Below are 14,487 nucleotides of genomic sequence, written 5' to 3' on the forward strand. Positions count from 1 at the left end.
TAGGAGGATGTCCTCTCAGGGCAAAACCAGTTGTCTGGGTGTCTTTTTACATTGAGCTCTTGAGGGCTCAGCATACAGTAGGTGCTCGGTTAAGTATTGGTTAAATTCACTTAGGAAATGCAGTGGGATTTCCTAAAGTTATGAATGTCCACAACATTACCATTTTTTTTCCCCCAATTTCAGCTTATTTAACATCTTTGTATCATTTGGACTTCTTGAAATTCTCCCCATCTAAAGGATGACTTCAGATGGCTTTGGTACTCAACTCTGGCTTTTCACTCCACAGAAACTTTGCTTTCACATCTGCCTTTCAGACACCAGTGACATCCAAGTCTCTCGCTCCTACTTCATCTACCGTCACTCCTCTGTGACCTCATGTACATACATAATTTCAATAGCCACTGGTATATTGACTTAGATCTTAACATACAGCTTGGACCTCTCTTTTGAGCTCAAAAACCCTTTTATATTCAATTGCCTACTTCACACATGAACTTAGATAACTCAGTGTCCCTAAGTGTCCAGAACAAGCATTGTCCCTGCATCAGGGGTCTCCCAAGATCTCCATTAGACCTGATGATTCACTGGGGCTCTCAGGGCTCAGAAAAGCTGCTGTGCTCCTGGCTGTGATTTATTATGCCAAAAGGAAACAATCAGAAAAGGGAAGGGACATATAGGCAAAGTCTAAAAGAAACCAAGCACAAACTTCCAGCTGTCCTCTCCCAGTGGAGTCACAATAATGTGACAACACAAAGTGTTGCCACAGTTCACCCAGAGCCTGGGGTCTGGAGTTGATGCCAGGGGTGAGTTGAGTAGGTATGCAGAGCCCAGCCATGCAACTGACATCAGCTATTCAGACTCCAGTCCGACACTGGGCATTCGCCATTTATTACACTGTTAGAATACACTTTTGGTCGTGTTGGTATAGCCTGGACCATCTGAGACATACAAAAACACTGAGCAGGCAGAAGATGCCAAGGCTCTGAGGTTATTCCCAGAAGCCAGCAGGGCCAGTCCTACAGACGTGTCTTGAGAGTGATGTGCAGCAACCCAGGTCTGTTAACTTCTGCAGTATCTCCCAAGCTGTTTTCCTTTTAACCCCATCATCTACTATTGCCCAAGTCATGAGCCAGCCTACATTGTGCCACTTAACCCCAGCACCCAATCTGATTCTACCAGTAAATCTCTCCCCTCCTTTATATCACTTTTCACTTGGGTTACTGCACCCCGTCTTTTCTCCAGTTTGCTTTCTTTCCCACGACTTTCCATGTAATTGACTTACATGAAAAGATTTAAACTTTTGCATTAAGCTACATGATTTTAGTGTCTACTTGTGCATGGCCTATTCTAATATTCTATGCAAAGAATCAAGTGAGAAAGGGTTGGAAACATCATAAAACAAGATTCCTACTCTCTTGAGAAAGAAGAGTTTTGGGACATGCTTACTGTGTTAAGCACTATACTTGAAACAAATATTTCTGAATTTTAAATATATGAATGTTAAGATGGCATTATAGTACTTTCCGAGTCCTCCCAAATCTATTTACTATTTGTACAGAAATACTCTTTAAAAAAACAAACATGAGTCATATGAAAGTTTTTATATCAAATAATTAAATCAATTCCACTCTAGTTTACATCCAGCTTAGGGGAGAAAAAAAAATCCAAAACACTATTTAGAAAAAGGACTAGAATAATTTATTTCATTTTCCTTATCTGCATGGCCCAAATCCTTGCAAATGCTCTATAAGATGATAATAGGGAGAATAACCTGTGTTGCTTTGCATATGAACCATTTGTGAAAAACAATTAAATAGTACTTCCTGTGGGAAATAACACCAAGACAAAACCATTACAAAATGGATGTGTGGTCCTGGAACAGAACCATCAGTTACATTAAGACTAAAAATTTACCATTGTTTTTTATAATTGCATTTTACATGGCCAATCTATCACTCAACTCAGTGATTCTCCAAAGCGGGGAGTGTGTGCTGGTCTTTTTATTCCCAAGAATTGGAAAAAGCAATAAACCCTGACATATAGCAGGTACTTATTAAATGCTTATCAAAACACTAAAAAACAGTAAAGACAAACATAGGGAAAAGTATTTTTACTAGAGTTCAATGATCCATACTTAAAATCCAATCTAGAAATAAGAACATGATTTACATTAGGAAATATGCTTCAAAGATTTTACAACAGGGCAATCACAGAAGGCCTTGTTCATTCATGGCGCTCCAGGTGTACATACTGCAAAATCCTCTTTTGGGGTCCCAGGGCTTTCAAATGCTCCCCCAGGGGAGGTCAAGACTGGATTTCAGGGCACTCTGTTTTCAACATGCACCATGGAATGTGTTTTCCATAGAAACCTGTTATTGCAAGCCTATGAATAAATCCTGGCTAGCTAAGGTTAAGAAATACAGCATTCTTTCCAAATAACAAAGAATTTCAATTATACCATGAGACAAACAATTTGCTTCAGACTGTCCTGTATCAATTAATATATTGCTCTGTAAGAAAAATACCTATTAAATTTAATCATGATTTTCTGGTATCACTGATTCTTTTATTAAGTTTCTCATCACTGTAAACTGCATGTGCAAACATTGAGAAAGAAATTTTTATCTCACGCTTTCTTTGCCACTTTTATGCTTTGAAAATTCCAAATGGACGTCATATAGAAAAACAAATGAGGCATAAAATATTTCAGTTTTACATAATAATAGAGAAGAAAACAAGATTATCAGGAGGGCTGATAATCCTGAAGTACCTCATGGTATCATCCATTTGATTAAAATGATGGTTTAGGCGTAAGACTAACAGCAGTATTAGTACATTGGAAATACCTAGAAGACAAATCTTGGGAATTTTATGTGTGGATTCAGGGGTTTTCCAACATAGAAATCATACCAACATTCTGGAAAGCTTAGGTGATTGGGGATCATTTTAGAATTGAAAAGCACGTGCCAGGCCTGGTGGCACACACCTGTAAATCCCAGTGACTCGAAAGCCTAAACCAGGAACACTGCAATTTCACAAGACCCTGTCTCAAAAAAAGACAAACCCCCCCACATCAAAAAAAAAAAAAAATCTATAGCAAAACAAAAGTGGTAAAACATACAACTTCTAGCAGATCTATGCAAATACCAAAAACACAATAAATTTGGTTTTTCAATTTACTGTTTCTTTCATACCTTACATTTAAAAATAGATCTCAAGGAAATTTTCTTTCCATTATGAGAATTCAACACATTTTAAAATGGAAACAACAAAATTCAGATGCTGCTTTCTAGAAATCCATCCTCATGCAATACAGTATTCCTTAAAGAGATTAATATAAAAATCAGATTATTTACCTCTGGCAAAGTACAACATGAAAACCCCTGGGGAAAACTTTCCACAAATGTATCATTGATTATTTCTAAAATTTCTGATTGCCTTTCTTCGACCACATTATTGCTAAAGAGCAAAAGAATGATTGCATCCCAGCTAGGATCCTTCCTCTGGAATATCTCTGGCATTCTGTAACATCTGTAATATTTTAAAGACTAAATAAGTGTCCATGCATCAAGCAGAAGGTAGTGAGTGACTAATATTCAAGAGCCAGCTCCCTGGAACTATAAATATGGTTAGTGTTAGTATATTCATTAATGTCTCAAGATACTATCAGCCCTGAAAAAAACGGCTGCTGCTACACAACTCCAAAGAGTCACATATAGTGAATGGATGACATATAAGCCTTTTTTTGGTAGTCTGGGAAATTTAAATGGAACAGTCACAAACAGTGTGAGCATATTTAAGTGGCTGAACTGCTAGAAAAGGGGAAGGTAGATGGGACTAAACTACCACACCTAGCAAGGACTGGACCTGTGTAGGCTTCTATATACAGCAAAAAGCAGAGAGAATTAGGCACTTAAAGTTTTTTGATGAAAATCTATAGGGGAAGAGCTTGGGCCTACAAGTATTATTATTACTATCAATAATAATATACTGTTCATGAAGAACATGCAATCAGACACATTACAGAGACAAAAGAGCCTAAGATTGTTCTGAAAATGAAATGACACAAGACTGACCAGAGTATCATATCTGGATTATAAAATTCAATACTTCTATACTGCCATATTTATTTATCATTAGTGGTAAATATTTCATTGAAAAATTATTAAAAAATTATTGTCAATGATATAAAGTTATAGTTGATAGATTATTACCTTACTGGTACCCATCTAGTAAGGAAAATATCACCATCCATCTTAAATATCTTTTATCATCCAAATATCTTAAATCATTGCTCTTAAATTGTTATTCAAAGGTACTTTTGTTGACTTGCCCCATGACTCTATAATCTTTTAAAAATTATAATATCCTATGTATATAAAATAAAAATCTAATGCTGTAAAAAAATCTCAAAACTGTAATGTTAGTAATGTTGATTATCTAAAGAACTCAGCTTCATGGAACAGATTTTTGAATATTTATTGCCCATATGGATTAAAAAAAAAAACCTTAAATGCAATGTGGCAATGGTCCTAACACACCTGTAAACAGAATACAACTGAAAATTTTACTATACTCATGGTTGTGTAGAAGTTTTTAAGTCTTAAAGCCTCTTAACATAATCATGTATATCTATGTACAAAACATACATAAATTTCATTTTATTTAAAACATATGAAAGAGGTAATTTCAAAATCACACTAAACATAATAAATATAGAACTTGCTTTGTTAAAAATCTACAGTATACATTCAAGTAAAGATTAAACTTCCAATGCCAACTATGTTTGGGACAAAAATTAAACATTTACAATAATCAGTTTCCTAAAAGTGCTATTTTTAATACCTATAAAGAGGAAACTTATTCTAGTGCTTTTGTTTCCATCCAAACATCTATACATTCCTTTATTCACAGAACCAGATGTTTCTGTTACTAAAAATACATATCCAAAGCTTTTATATCCTTTTAAATAGATTTAGCATTTCAACTCTTTGGGGAAAGACAGGGAAGTCCAAACAAACAACTCAGACCATCCTGAATTATTAGAGATGACTGACTTTATGACATACCCTGTTTCAACTTAGATGTGAAATCTGATGAACGTTAATGAAAAGAATCCCATCCACACATCTAAGGTAAGTCATCTTTTTCTACATGAGAATTTGTATAGGTCAAGGAGCATCCACTGTAGCAACCTTCCTGTGACCCGGGTCTTGATGCCACACTCCACTTCTGATTTGTACATTCTCTTCCAACCTGATTTGGTGTAGTTTCTTCAGGGGTTATATTCAGTACATTGATTGAACTGCTGGAAAAAGAAAGGTAAGTTTTAATAATTATCCCCTCCCTCTTTTATATTTTATATGCTTCAGATATCACTCAATGTCTAAATTCTGCCTGCTCCCACGTTCTGTGTTAAGTCAATTTTGAGGACATGCTGATCAAGAACATTAAAGAGAAGGGCCTCAAAATGGGTTCTCACTTTTACCTATTCATCTTCTTACTATCTATTTTATATATCCTTCTAATTTACTCTGAAGCATGCTGCCCAAGTGAAGCTTAAAGTAGATAGAAAACATGGGTTTTGAAAGGTAATGTTTAATACGTCTCCATTTTTCTGCCACTATTTTCTAATCTTTTGGTTTCTTTCTTTGCTTGTGTGCTTGTTCACCCACGCTTTCATCAATCCATTCAGATATTTATGAGGGCCTACAAAAGTGGTTAAGAGACCAGACTCCAAAGCCCGATGGTTTGAGTTCAACCAGCATTCAAAACAAAGAAATCTGGTGAAGGGATTACAAATCCATGAAGCTGAGTCAATGAATAATACATTCTTATTATCTGAATATCTAATTTTTTCATAAAACTTTTCAAATGCACATTTCTTTTGTGACTTTTGTTTACTAACTTGACCTTACAACATGACAATCCTAAAAACATTGCTATTCTTAATTCTAAAAATTGAAATCAATAACCTAAAAATTTTATTTACACTTATCAGCACTTGGAAAAAAAAAAAAAAAAAAGAAACTTGCTTATAATTAATTCAGTCCTCAAAATCCTTGAGAGCTGTCTCAGACAAGATCAATGATCAACTTAGTTCTGTAAGTAATACAGCACATGAATCACCCTGCATGGAATTCAAAGCACAGCCTTTGTGTGAAGTTCCACTCTACAGTAAAAAGAGCAAGGAAGAAGCTGTTATAGAAATTAGCTATAAATACTCCTAATTATTTTGCTGTAATCTTATTATAAAACAAGATTCAAGGTTCTTCTGGAAGAAGACATACAAATTTATAAAATAATATGAAATTCAAGAATGATGTCAGGATGCACAGCTTTAATTTACTCTTTTTCTGTTCATCTCATTCTCAGAGGGTAGAGTTCTTTTAAGCTTTAAAATTTTGTTTCTTTGCCATTGTTGTTGTTTAGGGTAGCTCTCAGAATACAAAAACAGAAATCTTTTTAATAATACATTTTTATTTACATATATTTTTGCTGCCACTGTACGTTTATAAAGAACCAAATACTATTTGTTTTTTAAAAATACCTTTATTATTTTATTTATTTATTTTTATGTGGTGCTGAGGCTCGAACCCTGGGCCTTACAAGTGTTAGGCAAGCACTCTGCCACTGAGCTACGACTCCAGCCCCTGTTTAAGTGCTTTATATACATTAAAACCTAACTCACAACATCCTATCATAGATACTAAATGTTGAACTTTTTAAACACAAAACAATGCCTTCAAGGAATATTTGTGTCAAATAATTCATAATAAAAATAATTATGCAAAGGTAAAAACTTAAAAACATAAAAACGAGATAACTTAGATGTAAAATGCATTATTTGTACATGATGAGAATTTGTATCTATATGTAGATAATTCTGATTGATCAAATTTGGGAGTTTCAGTAACATTCCATGTAAGAAAATACTGGATTTACATTATCTTTAGATTGCAAATTAAACTTCCACTTCCCATATTCGAGGTATCAGTCAATCTACTGGCCTTATCTTCAAAACACTTATCAAATCTCTACATTTTTATCTTCACATTATGACCTGAGTCCCAGTGACCATTATCTCTCATCTCAACTCCAATAATGTACTCCTAATTGGATCCCCTGGCTTATTTACTGATTCTTATATCCCTTTCTACATAATAAAACTGCATACTTTTTAAAACTTGGACTTCCCCCTGAAACAAACTCTCGTTTAAAATTCTATGCTTGTCCAGTGCCCTTAAGACAACATTTGATCTACAAAAACAGACTCGAATATTTTAAAAATTGAAATCTCAAATGTGACTGTAGGGAGCAAGCAGAGTGGGATTATATACAAATAATACTAATTATGAATAATAATTGCTGGCCCAAGTGAGAGTCACACAGGGACTTGTGTTCTTATTCTCTCTACAATTGTACATATCTGTCCATCCTCATCCCATGTCTCTTGGTCTTGCTTGCTAACTGCATTCACCACTGCAAATATACCAAGTGTGTCCCACCTCACGGAGCCACCTTTTTCTGGAGTGCTCCTACCCAGCTCTTTGTTGCCCTCCCAATGTTTACTTGAGTCCTTATCTGCTTAACCTTTTCAAAGTCTACTCTAAATTATAGAGCTGTGTCCTCCTCCTTTTAAAAGTTTCACATTGTTTTAAAATTCAGCTATTTAACCATTTTTGGCCCAAAAGCCAGCTGGCTTCTTCAACATTTAGTTTTGTACTAGTCTCTCACCATTACAGGCCAAAAATACTGCAGCTGACTCCTGCTTTATTAAGGCACCTGCCAAACCATCGGGCCTTTTGCCCACTATGTCTTACTTTAATTAGGAAGAAAGAGATCACCACACTTCCCAACTTATGCCTTTGATCTTTTCCTGTTCCCAGCTCACTAGTAATGCTCTATTTCCTCTGCTTAGTTCAAAACTAATCTTGGAATAGGATCTGAGGTGGAATGTTGATATTATATTTTAGAAAATTATTTAACAACTGGAGACAGAAAAATACCAAAATATAGCAATTAAATAGTAACATATAGGTCTCCTATAGGTGAGAAGTCACTCTTTTTCACACTGTCATCCTGAAGCATGGATCTTTTTATCACTCAAGATGAACAGGCTTTTATCAGTTCTTTGCCCTTCAACACCAATGAAATGGACATGCCAAAAGAAACCTGAAAATATGTACTCCACAAAAACTGTGAAAACAATATTGTTATATTATTTAAAATGTTAACTCCTGCAAATAAAACTGTATTCTACCTGTGAAGTAATAAAGACAGACATTATATGATTTTTGAGCTCAAAGAGCAGGGACCAGATCTACCTTGCTCACTGCTTTATTCCTAGCACCTGGCACAATGCTGATATACTGGACACCCAGGAAGTATTTGTAGAATGAGATTTCTGTCCGAAACCTCTATTATTGCTAATACCACAGGTTTGTCAACTTCTCCTTAGCAGGGCAATTTTTAGAAACATGTAAAAAGATCACTCATAAACAAATACCTATGTTCAGATACACAGGAACGTGTTGGGCAAAAGTCTGAAGTAGAAGGTGAAGCAGGAAGAGATTTAGTCAGTTTAGACATGCAAACTGGAGACCCATTAGACACACTGTGAGGCTTCTTTTGCTGTGTCCTTGAGTGCACTGTAAGATTGTCCCGATCAGAACCTGTTTAAAAAAAAAAAAGAAAGGAAAAAAGCAGTACATGCAGTGAGGTGTTACAGTGAAGATGGCTACTAGGAATTCTGAATGAGGCATGAGATAGTACAAATTAACTTGCCAACTGTTGCATATTCTGCAAACAGAAAGATCTTGTTATAAAATTGTGACTTCTAGATTGTCATTTTTCAAAAGCTTGACATTATTATACTCACAACAAAAGTTATTTAAGCTATGCATACTAGTCTTCCTCTCATCCTCATTTTGACTCAGTAAATAAAATCTTAAAGTTGATTTTTAGGTCAAATTAAGAGAACCTTTTCTGGTGATTTATAAAGCTTTATATTAATAATCTGTATGCTTTATTTGGATGCATATTCACATTAAAGAGTTTATGAAGTACTCACTTCCTGAGAAGGCACTGAAAAGTTTCACATTTTCTGAGTTCTGGTGGTCAAATGTAGTCATATTTAAAAACTGCTGCTTTAGCCAACTGGCTCTTTCTTCTTCAAAAGCCTTTCTCTACCATTGACAGACAAACCAAAGAAATAATGGTTAATACTTCAACATGCACACTGCTGCCATTTCACATGACTTCTCTAGCTATCAGTATTTGATCTCTGGCTTATTAATACATATTTTCTATATCAAATAAATTAACCTAAGAAACTAAGAAAATTATATTTTAAAAAACCCACTCATTCACCAAATAAACCAATAATCCCTATTTTCATATTAATTTTGAATTCAAATGAATAGTGCAAAAACATGGAAATTAACAAAACTTTTGAACACACAGAATACATTATAAACAGAAAAAATACTTTGTAAATTAATCAGTGGGAAAAAAAGAACTTCTGGCTTCATTAAACATTTTTTTCATCCTCCACTCATCTACCACTAAGCCACAAGAAGGTATATGCAGATTATGTCACACCTCCCCCTTCTGAACAGATGAATACTAAATTCTCTCACTCCTCGAGTCTCTCATCCTTCCCTCCCGTGTCTCACTGCCACCACTGTCCCCACTAACCACCAGCAGGTAAGATTCTTATGCAAGGAAAGACCTCAAGGCAAAGTAGCAAGAGCATCTCTTAGAACAGTGTCAGTGACGGGGGCTTGGAAACATAGGTGCTCCCATTGGACATGCTGGCACAAACTGCTCTTAATCCCCTCCCAGGAGATAGCTACTGATAAAACAGACTTTCACAGTGGGGGAAAATCCATGTCATATCACCTACCTAAAGAAATCAATATACAGTCCTTCATCCAAAAATATTAATATGGAATCATGTGTCACTAGACATTTGAAGAAAACTAATAACATGAGGAAAATGGCCAAGATATATATAAAATGACCATGGAAAATAGGTAATCCAAGAAATGAAAAAAAAAAAATTAAAAATGTTAAACATGTATTATCAGATTAATCAGTGATTGTAAAACAATGGTATAAAAAGAAAAGCAAAAACTTTTTAAAAAGCAAAAATTAGAACATTTAAAAGATACTTTGAAAAAAAAAAAAAAAAAACTGTGTGATTAAAGTGAATAATAAAGCTGACCCTGAACACCAGTGGTGTTCCACAAGATAAAGGTAAAAGAATATTTGGTATTTAAAACACAATCAACCTACAGAAATATTCAGAAGACCAAACACTGTCTGAACATAGACATGTCTAGAACACAGTGAAGTTAAAGGAGAGAAATTAAAAAATAAATAAAATTTCCCTAGACACAATCTTCTAGATGAAAAGAGCTATTTAGACATATCCTGGTAAATTTTCAGGATAGTAGGAACAGAAAGGTCCAAAAGCTTCCAGAGAAGGAAACAAAAACCAAGGTTATCTACAAAGTAATACAGTTTATAATATAATCTGGTCTTTCTTTAGCAAAACCAAACATTAGAAGAAATGGAATAATTCTTTCAAAGCTATGAGGAAAAAAAGGTGACAAAACAAGTGTGAATGTATTTCTGGGTACTCCAAGATTCAAAATGTTTATTTCTTATTAACTATTTATGAAAAATTACCTCAGAAGGTAACATAGGAAATTCAAAAGAAACCCCCAAGAGGAAAGCATGAGATTTAAGAAATACAACAGCTAGATCTGATTCAGAAAATCACAAAGGAAGCTACAGGGAAAGTCAAAGAATTCACTTAATAGTGATACATCTCTTCTGGGTAGCAAAGTTTTAATAATATAAAAAATTTTCTATGTGTCTAAACATATTAGTTTATAGAATGAATGATATTTATACAATCATGATGCTATCAATGTTGTTTCCTGGTTTTAAATTTTCAAGTCTCAACTTAAGACAAAATACTTATTCCTGCCTGGATTATATATAGGATAAAACATAAATGTGTTAGTCTTGACAATGGAAAATAATAGTACAAACAAAAATAGCAAAGTAAAGGGGAAAGGTAGGTGAAAGAGGATAACTACTAGAACTTCTTCATCTTTTTTTGCAGTAATTCGATATTGTCTGAAGATGAACAAATGTGAAATGGAAGTGTTAAATATACTATTTACTCACAGTAAAAAAGGAAACCAGAACAACAAAAGTTAACAATATTAGGAAGAAATCAAATGTGGATGAGGAAGAATACAGGTGGAAAATACCATGAGGTCACTATACTCTTTATTTTCAACAACAGAGAAATCAATAGACTAACATCAAAAAAACAATTATTTAAATACTATATATTTAAGTTAAGATAATACTTTCAGAAGAATTTCCAACACAAACATTTAACAGTGGTTACCTGTGAGGAATGAAACTGGGGATAAAGGAGGAGGATTTTCTCACTTTGAGGCCAGGAATTGTGGGGCCCACAAGTGAGGTAAGGGGCTGAGACCAGGGTCCTGCTTTATACCAGTGGACCCCAACGGAGAGTCCTGCTGTGCAGTCTTCCAGTGGTACTGGCAATTGCTATACCTGCCTCCAGGAGTCCTACCTCCAAATCTAATCCTCCCACCTTAGTAACTGTCATCATCCTGAGGGTGGAGTTACCAGCAAACTCCATACACCCTACCTATCAGATGAGAAGGGAAGCAAAGATACTGATCTTCAACAGAAACCACTGTTCAATTTTCCTTCAAGGCTGTTTTCTTCTTTTCTTCCCCTATTTTTTTCTTTTTTCATTACCTGCTCTCACATCCCCAACGTTTTTGAAATCAAATACTTTTCATGCATCAGGCTACTAAAGACTGGGAGGTTTGAATAGTGTATTACAGTTTGTTGTAGATTCTTTTATTTTTTTACATTTTTTCTTTTTCTTTTTTTTTTTTCACTTGCTCTATTTGTTTCATCAGTCTTTCTCGCTTTTCTCTTGCTAATGACCAACTTCTTTTGATTCCTCTTTTTATGATCTAACACCTATATATTCGCACTCCCTACTTCATTAACATCACATCCTACAACCCTCCCCCATTCTCTGTCCACCATTAGAAATTATAGACCTTATTGTAAACCTAATGTTTATGTTGTAGATAATAATCAACCGTATCATCTCTGTTTATTGTGACAAAACTGTTAATGCCTTAATAAAGGCTATTTGGTTTAAGGCTGCATATTATTTGCATTGGGTGCTGTTATTATAACTATGAATCTATAGGGTGGAAACTGTAATACCTTGGATCTGCACCTCTAGAGGGGAAGACAGACGAACAACATGAAAAAACAAGGGAAGAAAGTGCCCCAAACAAACCACGATGCCATATTAATAAAATCCATTGACAGCACAGTAGAAGAAATGCCAGAGGAATATACATAATTTAAATGATCTGTGAAGTAAAGGATGATAGAAGAGAGCAAATGCAGGCAATAAAAGATCACTTCAATGAAGAGTTAAAAGAGCAAATGCAAAAAGCAAAAAATTATTTCAACAAAGAGAGATTCTGAAGCAAAAGAAAACAAACAAACAAACAAATCCTTGAAATGAAGGAAACAATAAACCAAATTAAAAACTCAACAGAAAGCATCACCAACAGTCTGGATCACTTGGAAGAAAACCTCGACAATGAAGACAGAATATTTAATCTTGAAAATAAACTTGACCGCACAGAGAAAATGGTAAGAAATCATGAACAGAAACTCCAGGAATTATGGGATAACATGAAAAGACCAAATTTAAGAATTATCAGGACAGAAGAAGGCACAGAGATACAAAACAAAGAAATGAACAATCTATTCAATGAAATAATATCAGAAAATTTCCCAAACTTGAATGAAATGGAAAATCAAATACAAGAGACTTACAGAACACCAAAGGTACAAAATTACAACAGATCCACACCAAGACACATTATAATGAAAATGCCCAGGATACATAAACAGAATTTTACAGGCTGCAAGAGAGAAATACCAGATTACATATAGGGGGGAAGCAATTCAGATACCAGCAGATATTGCAACCCAGACACTAAAAGCTAGAATCCTGGAACAACATGTACCAAGTTCTGAAAGAAAAAGGATGCCAACCAAGAATCTTTTATCCAGCAAAACTAAGCTTCAGATTTGATGATGAAATAAAAACTTTCCATGATAAATGAAAGTTAAAAGATTTACAAATAGAAAGCCTGCACTACAGAACATTCTCAGTAAAATATTCCATGAGGAGGAAATATAATTAAAATTATAATGAAAAATGATGAAAGTCAGCAAAGGGAGGACCTACACAAAAAAAAAAAAAAAAAAAAAAAAAAAAAAAAAAGCTGATCAAAGAATCAAAGAAGAAACCAAGTAAAATTTAAAAAAAAAGACCCAACAACATGCTGCCTTCAAGAGACTCATCTAATAGGAAAAGACATCCATACACTGAAGATGAGGATGGGAAAAAAAAAACACACTACACACATGGACTATGTAAACAAGCAGGGATTTCCATCCTCATATCAGACAAAGTGGGCTTTAAGCCAAAGTTAGTCAGAGAAATAAAGAAGAATATTTCATACTGCTTAAGGGAATCATACAGCAACAAGACATAACAATCGTAAATATATAAGACCCAAACAATGTAGCATCTATGTCTGTCAAACAAACGCTTCTAAATTTCAGGAATCAAATAGATCACAATACAATAATAGTGGGTGACTTTAACACACCTCGCTCACCACTGGATAGATCTTGTAAACAAAAATTATAAACAGACATACATAGAATTTTCATCCATCAATGAGCAAATACACTTTTTTCTCAGCAGCGCACGGATCCTTCTCTTTAGAGACCATGTTATTCCACAAAGCAACTCTTAGCAAATACAAAAAAAATAGAGATACAGCCCTGAATTTTATCAGATCATAATGGAAAGAAGTTAGAAATAAATGAAAAATAAACAACAGAAACTACTCCAACACCTGGAGATGAAATAATTGCTGTTGAATGATGCATGGATAGAAGACATCAGGGAGGAGATAAATGAGAATACTGATACAACAAATGAAAATCTCTAGTAACAGCATGAAAGCATTACTAAGATGAAAATTCATTGCATGAACTCATTCATTAAAATAAAAAGTCGACAAATAAATGACATAAGATTACATCTCAAAGTCCTAGAAAAAGAAGACCAGATCAACAACAAAAGTGGTAGAAGACAGGAAAAAATACAAATGAAAACTACATGTTGTTGAAATCAATGAAAAAAAAAATCGACAAAACAAAAAGCCGGTTCTTTGAAAAAATAAACAAAACTGATAAACCCTTAGCCACACTAATGAACAGGAGAGAAAACTCAAATTACTAAAATTTGTGATGAAAAAGGAAATATCATGATGGACACTTGAAAGACAATTTAGAAGCTATTTTGAAAATCTATAC

At 34.3% G+C, this 14,487-nt stretch overlaps 1 protein-coding gene across 7 annotated transcripts in view; it reads right to left on the bottom strand.

Annotated features, from left to right (window-relative positions):
- Nucleotides 1-2,095: 2,095 nt before the first annotated feature.
- Nucleotides 2,096-14,487, bottom strand: part of SSX2IP (SSX family member 2 interacting protein) — a 46,384-nt gene continuing 33,992 nt past the window's right edge. For 5 of the 7 annotated variants that reach the window (XM_079139728.1, XM_079139725.1, XM_079139722.1 and 2 more), the window contains 3 exons: nt 9,074-9,188; nt 8,510-8,675; nt 2,096-5,308 (listed from right to left, as the gene is read on the bottom strand). In XM_079139728.1, coding sequence (XP_078995854.1) covers nt 5,131-5,308; nt 8,510-8,675; nt 9,074-9,188 — 459 coding nt within the window. In that variant the 3' untranslated portion in view covers nt 2,096-5,130. The remainder of the gene's footprint in view (nt 5,309-8,509; nt 8,676-9,073; nt 9,189-14,487) is intronic. The other 2 variants (XM_079139727.1, XM_079139726.1) reach the window with 1 other exon arrangement.

Source organism: Sciurus vulgaris (assembly GCF_902686455.1).
Source record: "Sciurus vulgaris genome assembly, chromosome: 1".
In the NCBI taxonomy this organism is placed as follows: domain Eukaryota; kingdom Metazoa; phylum Chordata; class Mammalia; order Rodentia; family Sciuridae; genus Sciurus; species Sciurus vulgaris.